Source organism: Orcinus orca, chromosome 11, assembly GCF_937001465.1.
Source record: "Orcinus orca chromosome 11, mOrcOrc1.1, whole genome shotgun sequence".
NCBI classification, from domain to species: domain Eukaryota; kingdom Metazoa; phylum Chordata; class Mammalia; order Artiodactyla; family Delphinidae; genus Orcinus; species Orcinus orca.
In genome coordinates, this window is record NC_064569.1 from 86047301 (window position 1) to 86070012 (window position 22712).

Here is a 22712-nt window from a genome sequence, read left to right on the forward strand (position 1 = left end):
CCCCTAACCTTCATGTTCCAGCTTCACCCCTAACCCCCAGGCCAACCTAGAACTGCCTTGGATTATTTATGTGAGTGACAAATAAATGTGCATATAAATTTTGGCACTGATTTCCTTTTGCAGCTAATACGAAAAAGAGGAAATAAAAGTTCCATCCCAACTACTTTGAGGATTAATGGTACCAGTTAACAAAAATGGTTTCGTTTTCCAAGATAAGAGTAACATTAAGAACTTCTCGTGTTCACCTTGATGGTCTCTGCCACCTTCACCTCTTCGGCTGTAAGTTCCACCACTGATGTCTCACCCGCTGAAAAGTACTGAGAGGCAGGAATCATTTTCCCATCTTCAAACTGCAGATTTCTCACCATCAGCTATAAAATAACAAAACAAGCAGAAGAATTGAGGATTAGGACAATTCAAAAGTGAGACTGGTGGGAGGAGTCTTATGTGGGTATAAGAAGCAGCTTATTTGACAAATATAAAAATATGGATTAGGGCTTCCCTGGTGGCGCAGTGGTTGAGAGTCCGCCTGCCGATGCAGGGGACGCAGGTTCGTGCCCCAGTCTGGGAAGATCCCACATGCCGCAGAGCGGCTGGGTCCGTGAGCCATGGCTGCTGAGCCTGGGCGTCCAGAGCCTGTGCTCCACAATGGGAGAAGCCACAGCAGTGAGAGGCCCGCGTACCGAAAAAAAAAAAAAATATGGATTAAAAGCACTCACCGTCATGTGTAAAAGGACTGAAATGGTATTTCAGCCATGGCAGCAGAAAGGAGGAAGTTACGTCTACGGGTAGGTATATCTCAAAATGGATGATAAGCCCTCCCAAAATTGACATTCGGATATAGGTATTGGGTCTAAAGCCCACTGTAACCACCACTGCTACTAGTACAAGCACTACTGCTGCCATCTTTGGAACACTTACCCTGCAGCATGCACTGTGCTAAGTACGTATATGCTGAAGTATCTTATTCAATCCCATAAATCCTGATGGAGGCAGGTGTCCTTATTATCCCCATTTTACTGATGAGGAAATGGAGGCTCAATGAAATTAAGTACTTTGCCCAGTGCCACACAGCGAGTAACAGAACTGGGGTTACAGTCCAGGACTAGATGGACTCTGCAGCCTACAATCTTAGTAACTGATCTATCCTGTAAGCCATCAGAAAGTGTCTGTGAGCTGCAAATGCCCCCTTGCTTTCTTTACTGGGCAGCTGCCCAAGAGCCCAGAGAGGCCCAGAGTCCACGCTCCCAAGCACAGGCAGAGTGGGTGGGCGCCTGCCTGGTGAGGCAGAGGGGGGAGCCTCTGAAGAGGGCCACACCATCTGATCCTCCCAGACTCTGCCAGTGGGAAGGCAGACAGACAAGATCACTCTCTGTTTTACAGATGCGGAAACTGAGCCTCCGAGGGGAGAGGCGTCCTGCCCAAGACCAGTAAGTGGCAGAGCAGGGATTCACGACCTGTTTCCTGAATAAACTCCAAGATCTTTCTACTGTATCACAAACCAGGCTGTGCGGGTCCTCGGGGCCCGTCCTGAGAAGCCTTCTTCTCATCAAGGTACCTAGAGCCAGCTCATCCCCAGAGAGAAATGGAGCACAGACACCTTGAGCTCCCACATCCCACTGCAAAGCCAGACTACCCTGTGAAAGCTAGTCCCTCAATAGCTTGGGTTTATCAAAGGAAACCAAAAAAGTTATTTTAGAGGTAACCATGTTGAACACTCACTGCTTTTCCATCGTTACCAAAAAGAACAAGGCCGCTTTTGGTAACAAGACCGGGCTTCCTGGCACCTTTAATTTCCAGTGGTTCTCCAGGAGGGATGGAGCTATTCAGTAATGATGAGCCGTAGAAAGTGACCACCTAATAAAGAGATCAAACCCAGGTTGTGAAAGCGGGAAGTGGAGGCTGGTTATAAGGGTGGATGCGAGCAGCAGTCCTGGCAAAAAAGCTGAAGTTGCAATTCTCATCTATGACAAAATTTGGGACCCCCCCACCCCCAATGATATCAAGCATCTATGGAAATGACACAAAGCAAGAGACAGTCTGTGAATGTGTGACTGAAGAGTTTTAAAAAATGCCGCACATCCAGGTGACACGAGTATACATTTATCATTTATGCACATTGACACAAAGGTGAATGAGATAAAAGCTCTCACAGACTTTGCAGCCTGAAGGTAGGGTTTGTGGGGGAAGTGGAGGTGTTGGTGGGGTATCAGGGAGGGCAGATGCAGAGTAGTAAACAAACTATTATATTGCAGTGGGATGTACGATGGGAGGTACAGGTGCTTTGTGTGTCGGTTTATGGAAACAGGACTGGATCCAGACTGTAACTAAGAGAACTGGATACTAATTGATTTGTTGTTATAATTATTATTATAATTCTATGGCCATTAGCTATCATTTATTGAGCACTATAATATTTAATAGTTATTGAATACTCATTCTATGCCAGGGACTAAGTACTTCGATGAATTAACGTGTATTAACTCATTTCATCTTCACAACAACCCCAAACCTATAAAGGAGGCACTATTATTAGTCTCATTCTACAATGAGGAAACCAAGGCACCCATTGGTTAAATAACCTGCACCCAATGGTTAAATAACCTGCCAAAGGTTACACGGCAAATAGTTGCAAAGCCAGAATTTTAATGGAAACATTCTGGTTTCAGATCCCACACTTTTTTGTGTGAGTATATCTGCTTTGAAAAACTGGGTATTATCAGTTGTGGTGAAATATATTCATATGCTATGATGATGTCACTCTAGTCTAAGATATACACCCAGTACTAACCATGTGATCAAGGGTACATGTGCAAGGATGTCCATGGTAGCATTCTTTATTTTTTATTGAAGTATAGTTGATGTATAATATAAAGTTACAGGTGTACAATATAGTGACTCACAATTTTTAAAGGTTATACTCCATTTATATTTATAAAATATTGGCTATTTTCCCTGCGTTGTACAATATGTCCTTGTAGCTTAATTTATAAATAATAGTTTGTACCTCTTAATCCCCTACTCCTATCTTGCCCCCCAGCCCTTTCCCTCTCCCCACTGGTAACCACTAGTTTGTTCTCTGTATCTGTGAGTCTGCTTCTTTTATATTACATTCACTAGTCTGTTGTGTTTTTAGATTCCAGGTATAAGTGGTATCAGACAGTATTGGTCTTTCTCTGCCTGACTTATTTCACTTACCATAATGCCCTCCAATCCCACCCTTTAAACACTGCACTAAACCTCTTCCCTTGGTCCTTCGTTGATCCCACATTTTTTTATTGACACCTAATATGCACTAAGAACCCTGTGTAAGTGCTGCGAGTATCAAGACAATAACATGATGCTCTTGCCCCTGAGGGGTTCACAGTCTACAGGGGTAAGAGGGATAGATACATAAAGAGATGCTTATAGTATATAATATGCTGTGTCAGAGCTAGGCAGGGTGTTACGGGAACAGAGAGAAGGGACGCCCAATCCCGCCAGACTGGGCGTGTGAGGTCAGGAGACTTCCTACAAGAGGTGAAACCTGAGAAGCTGAGTTGAGTGGAGATCCCACAGGGATTAGAAGGCCTTTCCCGCCCACCGCCCCTGCTGCATCTCTCCCCATGCCTCTCACACCTGATCCTCACACCTGGAGCTACAGCTTCACTGAACTCTACTGCGAGTCCCTGTCCAGGTAATATGCTCTCCTACCTCTGGGTCTTTAACTCTTTGACTCATTCTCTACCTGTTGACCTCTTCTCGAAGTGCAAGCAAAACAGTCAGCTTTTCTAGAAAGCCTTTCCTAAGACACCTGAGTCTGGGCCTCAGTTACATCATTTGTCTTACTTCATTGTGCGTGTTTATTCACTTCTCTGCCTTCTCCATAAAACTGCAGTCGCCCTGAGAGCAGAGGCTGTGCCTAGTGTCTGCTTCACACCAAATGCTCAATACATGGGGAGTAAAGAGGGAGGTGGTCACATGTACCTAGAGCTCTTTTAGCTGGTCACGTGTACCTAGAACACAGACTCTCCTCACAACCAAAGGAAGAATCAGAGGAAGCCTAGACTTATGTGTAATACCTCTTACAAAGGTTATATGCAAAAAAAAAAAAAAAAAAAAGGTTCCTAGAACATACCTGTCCATTTATCTCTGTCCACGCTCCAGGGACTTTATCATGACCTCGGATCCAGTTATGTAAAGCTTCAGCAGACTGATCCCAAGAGATCTAGAAATGCACAAAGCACAGGTTGAACTTCTAATGCTGCAAGTCTCAAAGGCAATAGAAATATTTCTCTCCATCAGTGGCGGACATGAGTAGGGATGGGGTAGCAGCCTCCCTTGGAGATCTACCTTTTGGTAGGAAATGGTAAACTGAGAACTGCTTAAAGGTGGACAACAATAAACTCTGAGATGTGTTACTGAGTTGATATAAATACCTCAGCGTTTTCCTTTTTCTGGATACCTTCATATGTTGCAGCTTCTTCTGACTGGGGCATACGAGCAGCTTTTCCATCGGCTATGAGCTGGACAGCTTCCACCTAAAGCCAAAAATATTAACTGTGTTAGAGCCCAGTGGTCAACAATGGCATGGCCTGTTTAACTGAAGTTTCTGTTGAACAGAATTACTACATATAAATCTGTCCAGAAAGTCAGACTTTGATAAAAATAACTACCATTTCTTTGGATCCATAATTATGCCAGGAAGTGTGGTGGCTACTTTATGTAAAATATCCCTTGCAGCATCATACCAGTCCTACAACATGGGTATTATTAGTCCTGTTTTACAGATGAGGAAACTGAGGCCTGCAAAAAGCCTCAAGCTACTAGCTCGAGAAAAAGCAACTAGCTCAAGATCACAGAGATAGCTTGTAGGTGGTAGAAGCAGGATCTGCATCCAGGTCTATCTACTGCCAATATCCATCCTGTACTTTTTAAAATGACTCCTTTATTTAAGCAAATTTCAATCTCCCCTTGGTGTTTCAATGGAAATTTCAGGAATATAATTGTAAAATAAGTCATTGTGGGTTATTTCTGCTCATCATGATGATTCTAGAAAGTCATATTTAAGGAATTCAACTGGCTTTCTAGCTTAGGACACCTGGAATTAAAAAACAATTAAAACTGTCCATGAGTTTGATTGCCTTTGGGATGTGTCCTACATCCCCTTCCATGCCATATTTATGTTTACCTTGAGTTGAGAGCCTCTCTCCTTCACTGGGAGACCTATGTGAGCTCAAGTTCTCAGTTTTCTCTCTAAGTACTCACAGCTGAGTACTCCAACCTCCACAAGAGCATGTGGTGGGAGCCACCTGGGAACAGGGCCAAGTTTACAGCTCATTCATTCCACCTATTTCTGGCTATAATATCACCAGGTACAGGATCCAGGCTTGCTCGAATGCTACTGAACACACAAAATACTATTTTGATTATAATGATCATTTTGAGCACCTGTGTGTGCCAGATGCTTTACACAAACGTCACTTAATTTTCACAACAACCCTGTAAGTCAGGCAGTATTATCCACATTTTATAGATGAGGAAACCAAGGCTAAAGAGGCTAAGTGACCTGCCTATTATACAGCAAATAAGTGGTAAAATGAGAACTACTCTCTTAATCGTTAAATGATACAAAGCACTGCTCTCCTCTCTCCTAAATCAATGGCTGCTTCTTTATATCATCTTACTGTCCATCTCTGTGTTGTACTTCTACCATATCAAACTATAGAAGACATTAAATGACATGGAAATTATCTTTCAATGTTTTTACAGGTTAATGTATTTTTTCTTTGTGGTGCACATGTTTTGAGCCTTTAATCCAGAGCATATCTGAACAAATAAAGCAGTGTTAAATTTCACCCTTTTACATAGACTGATTTTAAATGTTTTTGAAGAAAGCCCAAATTACATATCAAAATTTCTTAAGATTCTGCCGCTTCTTTACAATTAGTCATTATAAACAGGGTTGGAGATTCAAATATTTGGTAAAATGAATGAAGGAGTTTGATTACTACTTTATCCACTTGATCACTGTTCTCAGAAGAACAAGTCAGATTCATAGACTAAGAAATACTAAAGTGCAGATTTCCACCCTCAAAATACCATCCTACTGGCAAATATAAAATCTAATTTTATTTTGGGGCTTTTTATTTTTAGTACAAATTTACAGGAGCAAATTCTCAATAAAAGAAAAACTTTAAAGCGTTACTAAATTCTCCTTGATAGCATAAATATACTGACCATGGCCTTGATTCCTTCAGGAAAAAGAAATCGATTATAAAGTGCATCCACTGTATCATTGGGTTCGACATCACATGACCTCTGGAGGAGGATTGGTCCTGTGTCTAAACCATCATCAGCCCAGAAAACAGAAAACCCAGCTTTCTTATCTCCCATGATTAGAGTCCTAGGAAAAGAAGAGTTTCAACATAAAATGTTGGTTAACTGTATCATAAGGTGATAAATTAGTGACATTAAAGTACAAGGTGTTTACAATGGAAAATAGACAGTGAATGAAACTATTGTGAAAATTACAGCAGAGCTGGGAGATGTAAACACTCAAAAAAAGCAGAACTTAATGGTACTGCTACTTTATACAACCTCATCTCTGTAGTCTTTCTTGTTAACACATACTAATGACTTATAGTCTATTCAAAAAGCCATTAGAGACCATCAGTACTACCCCTCACTGATTCCCAGGTGTCGGCTTTCTACGGCAGCATCAAGTAATTTTGCCCACCCATGTCCAGTTCCTACATCGTACCTGACCCTGTATTAGGCAGAATAAGATAATGGAAGATAAAACAGAAGATGATCAGTGCAATGTGAAAAGGAGAACTGATTATTAATTTAGGTTGTGTAATTCAGGTACAAGCGTCACTTAGAGCTAGAATTAGTTCTAGATTAGCTATAAATTGTAGTAAAAGATGGTTGATTAATTCAACTATTTGTATTTTGTATTCTGTAAGTTTAGCCTAAGAGGAAATGCTGGCCCTACAGACCTTATAATACATACAATAAGCCAGATATATGGAAATACATACATAAGAGAATATCAGAGAGCACGCTAATATCGACAGAGTATGAACTGGTAGGTCAGCCATGCTCTCCATCTAATCATTTTTACCTCTCTGAGCTACTAATCAAGCAAGACCTAAATCAATCAACCAACCAGTCAATCAACCACTCTTTTCAGAAATATTGAGGAATTAATTGGCATTGTGTTATCTAAGAGCCTTGAAAATATTCATGTATTTTGACCCAATGATTCTGCACGTGCAAGCAATGTGAACTGAGAAAAAAATACATGTTTAAGTACAAAGATATCCACTATAGTACTATTTACAAGAGCAAAAAAGAAATCAATTCATGTAATTGGCCTTAAAATACAATGAAATGCTTTTTTTTTTTTACCACATTTAAACTAAGTATAGATTTTCTGCCTATCTGATAACTTGACACTAAGAGACAGCTGGGAGATGTGCAGGTAAAGAAGAAAAGGTAGAGAAGGTGGGAAAGGCCCACCTTGACCCACAGTATAGTATACCTATAGGACTGGGCACCTACAGTATACCAGGCAGCGTTCTTGATACTGGGACATACGGCAGTAAAAATGTTAGACCAGAGTCCTATTTCCCCTCAAGAGGCTTAAAGTAGAATGGGGGAAGTCACACCATGAGAAAGATAATTACAGGTAATTCAATATTTCCTGAAATGTACTTGAGATATTCTATGCAAAAAAATGTTCTACGGCCAAATAAGTGTGGGAACACTTTGTACTCAGATTCCCTCTTGGAGATCATGATGCCCACATATTAAAATTTCTGAGTCCTGAGATAAAGAAATCCAGCATAAACCAAACTTGTCTAACCACAGGACCTTTGCCTGCTCAATACCTAGTTACATCTGATAGAGCCAATACTCCATAGATTATTCTTGGGAAACACTGTTCTGGCTTATGCAGTACCTCTAGATCTCAGGGGAGTTTGTGCAACAGTAGCAGTCAATCGGGACCTCACAATTGTTCAAGCATGCCTAGTTGCTTGATCACCTAGGTAAAACACAGAAAGATTACAAGCAATGGGAATGGGCCCATCTTGGTTATTTAAAAAAATCTCACCAGTTGATAGCAGAGGCTCCTCTGTGTCTGGGAAGGATAGATGGGTGATAAATGATGGAACCGTGCTTAGGGCTGTCAATTACATCCATGGGGATGAACTGCGTGCAGAAGGGAAGCACGTTTAGCTCAGCACCCACAGATCTGTAGGCCTCCACCACCTCCTTTATGGTCTTGCCCTTGACTCTCCATCTAGGGAACTTGAACACAGGGGTCCCATTTTTCTCTGCAGCCAAAGCTGAGCATGAAAGAGAAGATTATTTTCATCAAAAAAGTTTTAGCCATAATTTTGTATTACTATGGATACACACATTGTAATTTCATGAAACATTTACAAATAAAACATGGTAAAGAACAATTTAGATTCTGACCAGGATTTGACATGATACAATTTTATCAAGATGCATCTATTTTTCTAATGTGATTTTTATCTATATGGTTAAGGCATAATATGATTCAACTCAGAAGTTTGTGGCTAGACAACGTTTTGAGATTTTAACTGAAGCTGCTTCTTTTATAGATCAAAAACTGTACCTTTATTACTGATACAGCCATTTAAAGGACATTTGTTTGTTTGTTTCTTATGATTTGGAGTCAAGTGCCAAAACATCACCACCCCAATTAGACGTAGCCTCTGGTACAGATGGAAAACCTTGATTCCCTTCCCACACCTGTTTCCTGGGGGGGAAGTCCCTTTTATCACAGGGAAAACTGTAGACTGGAACACAGTCTCTCTGCCAAACAGGCAGATCCCAAAAGATAAATGGAGAAAGTGATAGGGATAGAATAAGATAGTTACACAGCTAGAAATCCCACTAGGGGAAGATAGATAGAGAGAGACTTCAGGAGATCACCATAAGCGAGACACCAACCAGAAAATGCCCAGACCATCGGGCAGCTAAGCAACAATCAGAACATTTTGAAACTAAACAGACTGACTTAGGCCAATACCACAGAAAAACAGATATAAGCCTGCATTCGGCCTTGAGAGGTCTATAAGATAACAGACCCTGAGAAAAACTGCATTCTTGCATGTAGCCAAGACAGGTAAACAGGTGAAAGGGGAAAGAAACTAGGTGGAAGGGGACATTATACCCAAACCTGAGACAAATTACCATATTTTAGTATATGTTACCACCCTTTTGCTAATATGCATATGATTTAAATAGCGCCATGACAGTCCCGGTGAGACCATGTAGGGTCAAAGGAGGAACTAATGATGTAAGCCTTGACATCTACACAAAATGAGGAAGAAGGTGGTCTTCTCCCCTCCCATTTTTTCTTTGGCTATAAAAATGTAGCCCTCTGGGGACTTCCCTGGTGGTCCAGTGGTTAAGACTCGTGCTCTCAATGCAGGGGGCCCAGGTTCGACCTCTGGTAGGGGAACTAGATCCTGCATGCATGCCACGACTAAAGATCCCGCATGCTGCAACGAAGGTCCTGTGCTCGGCAACGAAGATCCCCCGCGCCGCAAGCAGTGCTGCCAAATAAATAAATAAATATTAAAAAAAAAAAAAAGTAGCCCTCTTTGTTCTTGGGGCCGCACTCCCTTGCCGGCCTGCTTGTATCCCTCAAGCCTCCTATGCTAATAAACTCAGTCTTTGCCTGCCACTTTGCCTCACCCTGAACTCTTTCTGTGCTGAGACAAAAGAACCTGAGCTTCAGTAAGTCCTGACACTAGGTAAGCGGTTTCAATGAAAAGAAAAGACAGTGGGTTCAAGTCCCCTCCTAGGTCAGGGATTGTGATTCAAGCCCTAGTCCGAGGTGTGGCTGGGTTTGAGTCCCATCTGAGGAGGAGTGTGGTTTCAAAAGTAGCTGAGTTGAGCTGCATCTGTCTAGTTCCTTCTCCTAAATTCACCCATAAAATAAGTTAGTGGAGGAGAGAGGCCAAGAGTGGAGAATCCATGCTCCCCGTAAGGGTTTGCCGTACTGAAGCAGATCCCAGACTCTTTGCTCAGGAAATGTTGTCCCTTCTGAAAGGAATGACTCCTTCCTACCTCTGTGTGAAATGGAATGGCCCTCCAAAGTACAGACAGCACAAGCCCATTTTTTCCATAATAAAATAGCACTTTTATTAACTATATACCTTACATATATTAAGTATATATATATTTATTCTCCATCAATAACACAAAGAAACTACCTTTTCGGCAATATCCAGAAGTCTTAACTAAGGCATTGTACCTGCATGTTCGGGCTTCCTTTCCTTTCTCCCCATCTAATCATCAACATTCATAGACTCTGCAGGGGATGATGCCTCCATGAAGCCTAAAGGCCAAAGCCTAACAAGTCCTAAAATGGTCCTGGCCTTCAAGGTGATGCTTTAGTCAATCCAATTGGGAGAATCTGAGAGAGCAGTATAATAATGTTTACAAAATGTAAATATTCCTAAAATGCTCAAAAAGCTGTGAACAAAACCAAATGTCAGATGATAGGAAAATGGGTAAATGGTGGTGAAGAATATGTGGTGAGGGCTTCCCTGGTGGCACAGTGGTTGAGAGTCCGCCTGCCGATGCAGGGGACACAGGATCGTGCCCCGGTCCGGGAAGATCCCGCATGCCGCGGAGCGGCTGGGCCCGTGAGCCATGGCCGCTGAGCCTGCGCATCCGGAGCCTGTGCTCTGCAACGGGAGAGGCCACAGCAGTGAGAGGCCCGCGTACCGCAAAAAAAAAAAAAAGTGGTGAAACTGGGAGAATATTGTGAAAGGTTAGACTGGGAAAGAAAAATGGGGTAGAAGAGACGTAGAAGTCTTCATTTGAAAAATCCACTCCACTGAGACAAGCTTGAGCCATTCAGGTGTTGCTCCCCCATATTGATTTTTGGCTGCCCCAGGACTATTTTTTGTTGCTCTAGTTGACTATACTGACAACAAAAATCGCCACTGTCATTATTGATCCTTTTTATGAATCAGGTGCCATGCTGAGCAGTTTACATACATTAGCTCATTTAATCCATGTGAGATGGGTATCACTGAACTAAGCTTAATGAGTTTAAGTGACTTGTCCAGGGTCACACAGCTATCAAGTGGCAGAGTCAGAACTAGTTTCATGATTCTAGAACATACACTGTTAACCATATGCTGGGACCAGGCACCCGGGAAAGTTCATTTCCCAGGAAACAGTTTGAAAGGAGGTGTAAGAGTCACATGCTTGCAACTCTTCTGAAGTTCACTGTACATGGTAGAGACTCTTAGTTGCCCCTTTCCTCCTTTACCAAGGATTCCTCTACTTTAGCTGAACACATGGCCACCCCAAATAAAATCTGTATTTCTCAGCCTGTTCTGCAAATAGATTTGGCCTATGACTAAGTTCTAGCCAACAGGATACAAGTGGGAGGAATATGTAAAACTTCTGGATTATGCCCTTAATAAAGGCTTGCCCTCTGCTTCCCATCTTGCCCTTTCTGCTTGCTGGAATGCAGAGTTGATAGTGGGGGCTGAAGCCACTACCTTGGACCATGAGATGGAAGCCCAGTGTTAATAATGGCAAGACAACAAACTCAAGGAGCCTTCATTGTGATAAATATCTGGCTGCCACAACAGCTGTGATGGTCAATCCAAACTTGAGAAAGGGACTTCTCTCTTATTTAAGCTAATATTATTTGAGGTCCTCCTGATTCAACAGCCAATCTGATACCTCAAATGTAAGTCCTTCCAAACATCCCACACACAAAGCTGGTGGGAATAGATAATGATGAGACAGGTAGTCCCGGCGACGGGAATCTGTCCCCTTCTGCCCTTGGAGCCAGGTATGAATTCATGAGGCAGATTCCCTCAGAATTTCCCAGGTTGAGATAATCTTTTTCTGAAACATGGATAATTTCTACATCAAGTGGTTAAATCCATGTGCATATGTGCTCTTGGCCCAACTCTGTTTTAGCTTGACTCTTTTTTTTTCTTCCAGTTTTACTGAGATATAATTGATATACAACACTGTGTAAGTTTAAGGTGTACAGCATAATGATTTGACTTACATACATCATGAAATGATTATCACAATAAGTTTAGTGAACATCCATCCTCTCAGATAGATATAAAATTAAAGGAAAAGAAACAAATTTTTCCCTGTGCTGAGAACTCTAGGAATTTACTTTCTTAACAACTTTCACATGTAACGTACAGCGGTGTGAATTATATTTATCATGCTATGCACTACATCCCTAGTCCTTATTTATCTTATAATGGGAAGTTTGTACCTTTTGACTGCCTTCATCCAACTACCCCAGTAACAAGAACTAGAATAAACCCCAGAGCTGATTCCTCCAAGAAAGAAAAGTAAAATTTTAGGGTTATCACAGATATTGTTTTCCAACCAATGTACTGTATCATACCAGTGATTTATAAAGATTCAAGTTGTAAGTCACGATTTCTAGACGCTAGTTCTTATTCCCTACCTGTAGACTGTTTCTTGCACTCTTTCTCAACATAACTATAGCATGCAAATCAGAATCACGCTGTAGGTTTGCTCTGAGGATGGCTATTTTCTTTACCTACCTTAATAACCAAGCAGTCATAGCTATAATTTGTTCTGAGATAAATGTATTCTTTATGACCCCACATCAATTGCTATTGTTGGGTGTGGCCTTCCCTGCATTCCTATCGGCACCTCTGCAACAGACATTACTCTAGATGTCCCATAGCACCTTTGGAAAGTCACAAGTGTAATTCAGGAAAAACACATGCTTGGAAATTCCTCTGAGGGACCTGGTGATTACCATGGAGGTAAGTGGAGAAACTTAGTAAAATAGGGGCCGGCATCTTTGTCTTGAGGCCCACAGAGAAGGGAGAGTTTCTGAGTCTGTATCTGCCACACAAATAGACTTGGCCTAAGAAGGCTTTCAACAGGCAGAGTGGAGGCCAGTGCAGTCCTTGATCCAGGTGTTCCAAGATACACTCACCCAGTGGGTCAGCTTTTCCATCCTTATCTGGAACTGTGAACACTCCCACAACTCGGTGGCCCTCTTTGCAGAGGTGGCTGTAGACTTCTTGTCCAAAGAGGCTCTGACCAATAAGTGCCACCTTCAGCTTGTTTTTGAAATAAACCTGCGAAGCAATTCAACAGTGACAGGTATTAGTATGGATAGAAGACATATGGATAATAAACACTCTTTTTTTCAATCATACAAGATGACTTGGGCATTACAAAAGGCTCAAAGATCTACACAGTAAAATAGTTATTGATATACACTGAACTCAGACTACATGCTATATAGGTAGTAGTGAAAATAATTTCACACCTAAGTATTCCTCATTTTCCCTTTGCTCTAACTCCCTTGATTATTCATTAGAATCATTGGGATTGCATATATTTTTACAAGGCATTCCAACTCCTTGATGAAATGAGGCCAGATATTAACAAACAAGCATAAGTTTCATAGTTAAAAGGGGTGTAATTCTGAGCAAGATCTACTTCAATATTGACAATGCTTTTATGTCCTGCAATTTTTTATGCCCACCTCCAAAAGATGCCAAGAGCTAACATCTAGTATAACACAGGGGTCAAAAGCAGATCCTAGACTATCTGAGGTCAAACCTAGGGTCACCCACCCCTTGTTAGTTGCGTGACCTTTAGCAAGTAACTAACTTCCATTTGCCTTTTATTCTCCTCATCTGTAAAACTGGAATAACACCAACTCACACAATTCTGATTGAGGTAGATGACAATATGCATTAGGTTTACTGCAGTGTCTGACACAAAGCACTGTTTAAGTAAAAGCTTTAATAATGTTTTAAAGGCTTTCCTATATACTAGACAATTCTACGTTTTTTCACACGGTCCAGAATTCTACAGTCCTTGGTAAGTGGCATAAACTCATTTGGTCTTAAGACATGGACTGAACTAATGAAATGTTCTTTATAGCCCTTGTAGGTTTCTTATAAGTTAATGCAGTCATTTGGCTTCAAACTTGACCTGCACTGATAATGTCACTTACAGTCTTTACTTATAGTATATTGTAATTTGCTGCAGAAAAGTCAATGTGGGGCTTCCCTGGTGGCGCAGTGGTTGAGAGTCCGTCTGCCGATGCAGGGGACATGGGTTCATGCCCCGGTCCGGGAAGATCCCACATGCTGCGGAGCAGCTAGGCCCGTGAGCCATGACCGCTGAGCCTGCGCGTCCGGAGCCTGTGCTCCGCAACGGGAGAGGCCAGAACAGTGAGAGCCCCACGTAACACAATAAAAAAAAAAAAAAAAGTCAATGTGCTTCATTACAGATACTATCCCAGACCCTGCTGTAAATTGTGCGTAAGGTCCTATATACCATATTGATCTTCTCAAATGTGAATGATTCTGAACCCCACATTTGGCCCCATAGATTTCAGATAAGGAATTGAGGGCTGCACATAATTTCATTTATTTTAATCCTCACAACTATCCTGTTTTCTTATCCCCCATTTTGTACCATTTTATGAATGAAGAAACCAAGACTTAGAAATATCAAGTATATCTCCAAGGTCATACTAGCAAAACAAGGGAGAGGTAGGATTTGAATCCAGGGCCATCTGACTCCAAAACCCACGAAGGTACTTAAAAATAAAATGAGCCACTACTGCCCATCTCTTCCATCTCCTTTTTTAGAACTTTAACACTGATGCACAAAAATGCAGTGGTTGTCAATAAATATAAACACCACATACATAAGAGTGGCACTAAAGGAGTTAAAGTTTTTAAGGACTGTCTTTAAGCAATTATGCCTTCTGTAAATTCTCCCAAGATGAAACCTTTTCACAAAGCTTAAGGTAACATGTTGACATGATGATTGTTAAGATGGTGATGAAGAGCCACCAGGTGAAGCAGGCTAGCTGCAGGATTGTGCATGGAGAGGTAACCGGAGGGTCACCACCTCCTATGAGCTTCCTGTCTTGGCAAGCTCCCCAGAGTTCTTTCCATCTTTCATTCCTCCACGTTAGAATACGTCTCCACAGGATTTGGATTTAGAATATTTTTCCTTCAATCTAAATGGAATTCATTAATGTTCCAGAAAGTCATTCTAACTTAGTAAAGCCTCACTGTTAAAATCTGACTATGAGGAAAACAATTTTCCCTTATTTCCCACTTTCTTAAGGGCATAGATGGCATCCCTTTTTAGGCATAAACTTAAAAGCCTACAGGTTCAGGGACTTCCCTGGTGGCACAGTGGTTAAGAATCTGCCTGCCAATGCAGGGGACATGCGTTCAAGCCCTGGTCTAGGAAGATCCCACATGCCGCAGAGCAACAAAGCCCGTGCACCACAACTACTGAGCCTGCACTCTAGAGCCCACGAGCCACAACTACTGAAGCCCACGAGCCACAACTATTGAAGCCCACGCACCTAGAGCCCGTGCTCCGCAACGAGAAGCCACCGCAATGAGAAGCCCCCGCACCGCAATGAAGAGTAGCCCCTGCTCGCCACAACTAGAAAAAGCCCGCGTGCAGCAGCAAAGACCCAACACAGCCAAAAAAAAAAAAAAAAAAAAAAAGCATAGGGGTTCACATCTTCCCTGTGAGCTGATAATTAAACAATTAAGGTTTTGGTATAAATATTCTTTTCCATGCCCAGCCAAAGTTTCTATCCCAAAAGAGCCTAGAGCTTCAACATCTAATAGGTTCTTGCAAACAAACAGATTAACTCTGTAAGAACAGCACAATTTGCCTGCAGATAATGCATGACTATTTCATTTCCTCTCATCAAAAATATCAAAATGTTCTCTAAGTATTCTATCTTAAAATCCTATAATTAATGCTGTTGCTTGAAATAGAACTGACCTGACGTGTTGGCTATCTTACAAAATTTGGCTTTACCTCATACAATTACCAACACCAAATATTTTAAGACTTCTAAAATTATTAGTCTTAAAACATACAAGAGCCAAGAGGATGAGCTGACTCAATTGTAATGTGCTCTCAGCTGTAATCTGGTTATTGGGAGTTCAATTCCAGAGTCAACACTGCCCCAGAAAGACAGTGTTTAAAGAAACCATGTCAGTATCTCCGGAAATTCTACATTCACTGAAACACTTTCTGAGCTTAGTGGTAAAACTGAAACTATAAAGGTGAGTTTCTAGCAGTGAGAAAAATTTCAGAGTTTAAGATTTTAAGTATTTATAATGAGTTAGTATAATTCCAAAGAACTGGACTGGGAGATTTCACCTTAGTCTTATTTCTCCAAGTATGATCTGAGGGCTGACTGCCCGTGTTGGCAGAATCAGCTGGGAGGAAATGTTAAAAATGTGGTTTCCTGGGCCCCATCCCTGATCTACTGAGTCACACCGTCAGGAAGCAGGCACTAACTCAAAAGCGTATGAGGAAGTTTGGATCCTGCCTCTGCAGTTTATTAGCCCAGGAAGCTGCATTTGAACAAGCTCTCCATTGATTGACAGGCACACTAAAGTCTGCGAATCTCTGCTATACAGAGTGTGTCCGCCCCCTACAAAAAAGATTTTGCCCTGGGGAGTTTGGGTCAAGGAAAAAGTGGTGGAAGTAGTAGCAAACAGTTTAACGAGACCCTGGTATGTGTCAGGTATTTAATATGTGTTACCTCATTTTGATTGCCCAATGACTCCCAAGAGGCAGACATTAATAAGCCATTTTACAGATGGCTTTACAGATGAAGAAACTAAAACAAAGAGAGGTTAAGATACAGCCTGGGGCTTCCCTGGTGGCGCAGTGGTTGGGAGTCCGCCTGCCAGTGCAGGGGACACGGGTTCCATCCCTGGTCCGGGAGGATCCCACATGCTGCGGAGCAACTAAGCCCGTGCACCACAACTACTGAGCCCACACGCCACAACTGCTGAAGCCCATCCGCCTGGAGCCCATGCTCTGCAGCGGGAGGGGCCGCCGCAGTGAGGGGCCTGCATACCGTGGCAAGGAGTGACCCCTGAGAGGACCCAATGCAGCCAAAAATAAAATAAAATAAGTGAATTAAAAAAAAAGAACGAAAGGGCTTCCCTGGTGACGCAGTGGTTAAGAATCCGCCTGCCAATGCAGGGGACGCGGGTTCAAGCCCTGGTCTGGGAAGATCCCACGTGTCGCAGAGCAACTGAGCCTGTGTGCCACAACTACTGAGCCAGCACACCACAACTACTGAAGCCCGGGCACCTAGAGCCCGTGCTCTGCAACAAGAGAAGCCACCGCAATGAGAAGCCCGTGGGCAGCAGCAAAGATCCAACGCAGCCAAAAATAAATATAAATAAAATAAATAAATTTATTAAAAAAATAGAGAGAAAGAAAATGCATGGTATTAAAAAAAAAAAAAAGATACAGCCTGGAGTCAAATCACTACTCAGTGGCAGCTCTGAGATTCTAATCTAGTTATTACCCCAGTGCCATTGTTTTTCTGTAACACCAGCTGTGCTACTTTGAGCTCAGCCTCATCAATTAAAATCTGATTAATAATAGTACCTACCTCATAAGGTTGTTAGGAGGATTTAGTGGGATAAAGCGTAAAGCGTAATGCATTAGTGCAGTGTGTGGCAATAACAAAGGCTCAATAAATGTCAACTAGTATCATTATTATACCACAAGTAATGCCCAGGTAAATAAAAATGATGATAATGGATCTTTCCTACTGGGAGCGTGCCATAAGGCAGGCACTGTATTGAGCCTTTTTCACTGATTAAAAAAAATGTATCAAATCCTTATCATATGTCTTTAAGCCTTACTGTGATCCATTTTACAAATGAGAAAACATAGGGCTCGGGGAAGTTAAGTAACCTGTCCACGGACAGGGCTAAGAAGGGGCAGAGGAAGGATTCAAACTCAGATCTGTTTCGCTTCAGCAGATGTGCTTCTCTGGCTTTCCTATGTTGATGGTTCCCCCACCCCTTCTTTTTTAAAAGGAAAATTTGGCGATAGTTTGACAGGTCAGTTACGGGAAATAGTTCCATCAGACTTTCTAAGGGAATATCATGGTGGTCCTGACATGGGAGACAGCACCATTCATTAAAGGGTTAGGCTGATGACCAGAGAACATACTTTAAGGCACTATCAGTGCCTTGTTATATTGGTGAGAAAGAAGAAGGGGGCATAAAATGACCCACAGCATTTCTAAATCCGGGTGATAAGTGCTGTTATCTTGGGGTCCTCTAGAGATAACATTCTGCATTAGAAGAGGCTTTTGCAGGGAGTAGAGCTTTTGTTTCTTAAGCTATCAACTACTGCATTCCCAGGCTATCCACATCCTGGTGAAATTCTTCAGGAAGCAAGTTAATATGGACTCTGATTATGTTCCAAGGGTTTAAAGAAAAATACACACAGTCTTCTCTGGAGAACTTAAAGGCACAGTGCTAAGAGTCTGTGCTGATCCGAAGCCCTTTTGTGAAGCAGATGTTACCTTAATAGAACCAACAGAGCAGGATGTAAAATAAGGTCAAAGCTGTCCACATGAGCAATTGTGAGAACTGGCAGTTTTCCCAATGAGAACTGGAAAGGAGAAAGGACCTTCCCACAAAAGAATAAAACAAAATAAATTTTTCTGAGACACTGAGATGCCTAACTCTTAATGGACCATTTGGCACATGGTTCCCCAAATCGTGCCTGATGGTGCGCAAGATCTGTTCACCAAGCACGTTTTGAGCATTTGCCAAGCTCTGGGCACAGTGCATGGTGGGGTTGCAATCAGTGGCCTGGCAAAGAGGATTTTATTGGGCCCACAGAGCATCTGCAGAAGAACTGTGATAAGATTTTTAGGAGGTTTCACATTAGCAGGCTGAATTTCTGACTTCTCTTTAAAAATCAGGAGGTTTGTCAACCATGGTTGACATTCCCATGTGGAAACGGTCAGCTGCAGCTGAGCAGGGGCTGCTCCCTTTAACTCTGAACGTGGCCTTTCACTCCTTCCAGCCCAAATGCTACTTTTGTCTTATCTGTTTGGCCTCGGGGGGGCGGGGGGGGGGTTGTTTGGGATCCTTAAGCTGAAGGCACAAGAGTAGTCCCTGCCCTAGTTTGGTTGAGTGCCTTTTCATATTTTATTGTCCACTTGTATTTACCTTCCGTTATTATCTTTTACCTAAAGGCAAGTTTAATCATTTGTCCCACTAATCTGTGGACTCCTTGAAAGCAGGGACTATTTATCTCTTGTTTATTGTTTTATCCTTTTTGGCTGTGAGACTCTAAAAAAATTATGTCACTTCTCTGGGTCTCAGTTTCCTGATTTGTAGAATGGGTATTATAATAGTACCCACTTCATTGAGATGTTATGAAGACTAAATGAGTATATGTAAAGCATTTATAACAGTGCCTGGTGCATACAAAGTCTTATATCAATGATACCTATTATTATTATTATTATTTCTTCAGGATTTAGATGAAGTGCTCAGTACATAATACACAATTTAATACGGTTTGAAGTTGAATCTGAAGGTCCTAAATCAAATTAGATGCCAATGCCAAGGGTCAGGCAATAAGGAAACAAGTTAAGGACCTGGTTGCTAGAACTAGGGTATAAAGCCAGTACTTGGTTTCAAGAAGCAGGGAAGGGTCCAGCCTCTTGAATTGGATCATAAAGTAACCTTAAGTCCTGGAACCAAGCTATGAATCCAGAGCAACAGCCAGGCTTGTCCCAGACACTGGCAGAGGAAATGACAGCTAAAGAACAGAGTGCCAAATAAATATTAAGGCTAAATGGCTCCCACCATCGGGAGAAATTAAGAAGTAGTGAGCCAGGCAAGATACTGGAAGTGGACAATAATAACTAACTGACAAAGGGCCTTATTGCTGTATATAGTTGCACTAGTTAATAAGATCCAGTCATATCATTAAGCTGAGATCATTAAATATTTCTAAGTCCATTTCTTTAAGACACAGAATGGAAAAATTAATTATATCAGGAAGTGTTATGCACTAATTTCCTCCTTGGATTTTGTTAAGTTCTGAGAGATTTTTTTTTTCATTCCTCTTTCATTCTGCTTTAATACCAAACTCAAAAGCGCTGTGTGATTTAAAAAAATTTTTTTCATACGAAGGTACAATTTACATACAATGAACACACCATTTTCAATGCAAAATTCTTTCAGTTTGGACAATCACACAGTCATGTAACCACTGTTACAATCAAGATAAAGAACAGTTCCATCAGCCCCCCAAATCCCCTTCCATCCCTTTGCTGTCAATCCCTCCCCCTATCTCCAGCCTGGCCTTTTTTCCCATCAGTTTAGGTTTACTCTTTCCAAAGTGTCAGACAAATGGACTCATATACATATGCAGCCCTTTGAGTCTGTCTTCTTACACTTAGCATACATATTTGAGTTTCATCCATGTTGTTGTATATATCAGAAGTCTATTCCTTTTTTTTTTCTGAGTAAGATTCCACTATATGGATGGATATACCACAGTTTGCTTATCCTGCCACCAGCTGAAAGACATTTAAATTGGTGATTATGAATAATCCCTTTGTAAACATCCATAAATAGGTATCTGTGTGAACATAAGTTTTAATTTGTCTTGGGTAAATACCTATGAGGGCAACTGCTGGGTCATTTGATGGGTTTATGTTTAATTTTATTTTTAAAAAAGTCGGTTTTCCAAAGCAGCTGTACCATTTTACGCTCCCACCAGCCATGTCTGATTTTGAACAATTCTTATAGAACACGGTCCAAAGGATGAATCTCCATTTTCTATGGAGTAAAACATCCCAAATTCTTCACTTATTATTCCATGTCTTCCTTTGGCCATTGAAGAACCTGCCTCCTTCCCAGCCATGTGGCACTGCTCTCCCACATGTATTCCTGGAGATAGACTCAGGCCCCTGACCCCTGACCATACCTGGCACTTCCCCACAAGAGTGTTTTTGTTTATGCCATTTGCCACCTGGGATGTTCATCTTTTATTACTGAAATCTTATATAACCCCATTATTGGCATTTTTTCATCCTTCAGGAATCCCTTCTGCTCTCCAAAAAAAGACAACTAAATGAAAGGTGTTGACAGAGGAGGCCAATAAAACAGACATGCACGAGCCCCTTGTTCTCTGTGCCATCCAGCCCAGATTCCCGTGTGCCACGTGGCAGGAGAAAGCTAAGGAGGAGTCCAGAGCTCTGCATAGGAGAGCAAGCAAAACATCTGCCAGAGCAAGTTTCTTTTTGCTTATTTAAAAAAAGGTGAATACTCCCAAAATAACTAGAACTGACTGCATGGGATAAAGTGAATTCTCGTTACTTGTGGCTGTCTGGGGGACAAAAGCTTTTCCATTTATGCAACTTTGGGCCAGTTCTTGATGCTACTCAAGACTTCTCTCTGCTCCAAGCTTTTTACATCTGGATATGTACACATGCGCATATGACTTTGGCAGAGAAGAGGAATCAAAAAGCAAATTCTTTTATAACACAGCAAACATGCACTTCCTATAAAAGAGATGATGTACATGGGGTGGACTTTTTCTTCCCTAAACAGCTTGGAGTCTGCCTAGATGCAGGGAGGCATCTCTCCTCAGGCCCGTGAAGTGCTGAAGGCAGCGCCCCATGCAACGTGTCCTCCCTCATTCCGTCTCTGGAGAGGCTGATGCAATTCCAAGGCGCGGGGCTGGGCCAGGGCTAGGTTTTTGCACCATAGTTTACTAATGTTCCAGGGTGGCTGCTTCTACAGCGCCCGGTGATCCTAGAAATCTTGCCGCCTGCAGCTCAGGAATAATGAGCTTGCGGTCACCGGCTCGGAGTGCCATTATCTGAATGGGCCCTGCATGCCAGTCGGGAGCGCTCACACCTCTCAGGCCGCGGAGGAGGACCCGGTTGACTTGATACCACTCTCCTCCAGGAGGTGGTCTCGGTCCTGTACCTCGGCTCCATCTCGTAACCAGGCAGGGATCTCACAGTTGAAATGAAAACGGAAAGGGAACCGACTCTGTCCCTTTTGCCGAGCGACTGTTTCCACCCTGTCAATCCCAGCCAGACATCCTCAGCCCCGTCCCGGTAGAAGACAATGGCTCGCTCGACAAGCCCCATTCAGGACCCTCCCCGGACCCTTCTCTTCACTCTCCCGGTTTTAAAAACGTCGTCCTGGCCTTTAGCAAAGTAAACACTTGGCTCAAAGTAAACACTGCCCTCCCTCAGCCCCGCTGCCCGGCCCGCCCTCTCCGGATCTGGAAAGCAGCCCCCGGGTGAGAGCCGGGACGCTCGCCGGGGCCGGACTCACCTGGCCGGTGGAGAAGCGCCGGAGTGCCTGGTTGCCCTGCCACAACATGCTGGAAAGAAGCGCTCGTGCGGGCGGCGCGGGAGGCAAGCGGGAGGCACGCGGGGGCGGCTCAGCCTAGGCGCGGCCTGCAGCCTCGGAGTCCCCGGCGAGTCCCGGGACGCAGCTCGCGGCCCCGCCCCCTCATCTGTCAGGGCTCGCGCGGCCAATCCCGAACGACTGGGCGGGGCGTGCTCCAGCCTCCCGGAGCGGCGCTGGTGCCCAGCCCGAGCGACAGCTTCTGGCGGCTGCCTCGGTGCAGTCTCACTATCTGTGGGATCTTCTCCCAGTTACTCACACACTCTGAAGTACATAAGGATCTGCCTTAAAAGTCAGTCTGACACCCCAGGTCATGTCCTTAACACAGTCCTGAGAAGACAACAGGCAAGTGCGTGGAGCCGCGAAAGATAAACGGGTGAGGGCACCTTCGCGGCGTAAGGATCCTGATTCCTAGCTCGTAGTCTGACAAGAAGATTTAAT

At 42.8% G+C, this 22712-nt stretch overlaps 1 protein-coding gene across 2 annotated transcripts in view; it reads right to left on the bottom strand.

Annotated features, from left to right (window-relative positions):
* The window catches only part of ALDH1L2 (aldehyde dehydrogenase 1 family member L2), a 56011-nt gene extending 33656 nt beyond the window's left edge, over positions 1 to 22355 (bottom strand). For both annotated transcript variants that reach the window (XR_007470342.1, XM_004269433.4), the window contains exons 1-8: positions 22197 to 22355; positions 12992 to 13136; positions 8099 to 8333; positions 6220 to 6385; positions 4419 to 4520; positions 4118 to 4207; positions 1723 to 1857; positions 246 to 371 (exon numbers count right to left, since the gene is read on the bottom strand). Coding sequence is in view for 1 of the 2 variants with exons in the window: in XM_004269433.4 (XP_004269481.2) it covers positions 246 to 371; positions 1723 to 1857; positions 4118 to 4207; positions 4419 to 4520; positions 6220 to 6385; positions 8099 to 8333; positions 12992 to 13136; positions 22197 to 22244 (1047 nt within the window). In the remaining variant the exon portion in view is untranslated. The remainder of the gene's footprint in view (positions 1 to 245; positions 372 to 1722; positions 1858 to 4117; positions 4208 to 4418; positions 4521 to 6219; positions 6386 to 8098; positions 8334 to 12991; positions 13137 to 22196) is intronic.
* Between the last annotated feature and the right edge of the window lie 357 nt (positions 22356 to 22712).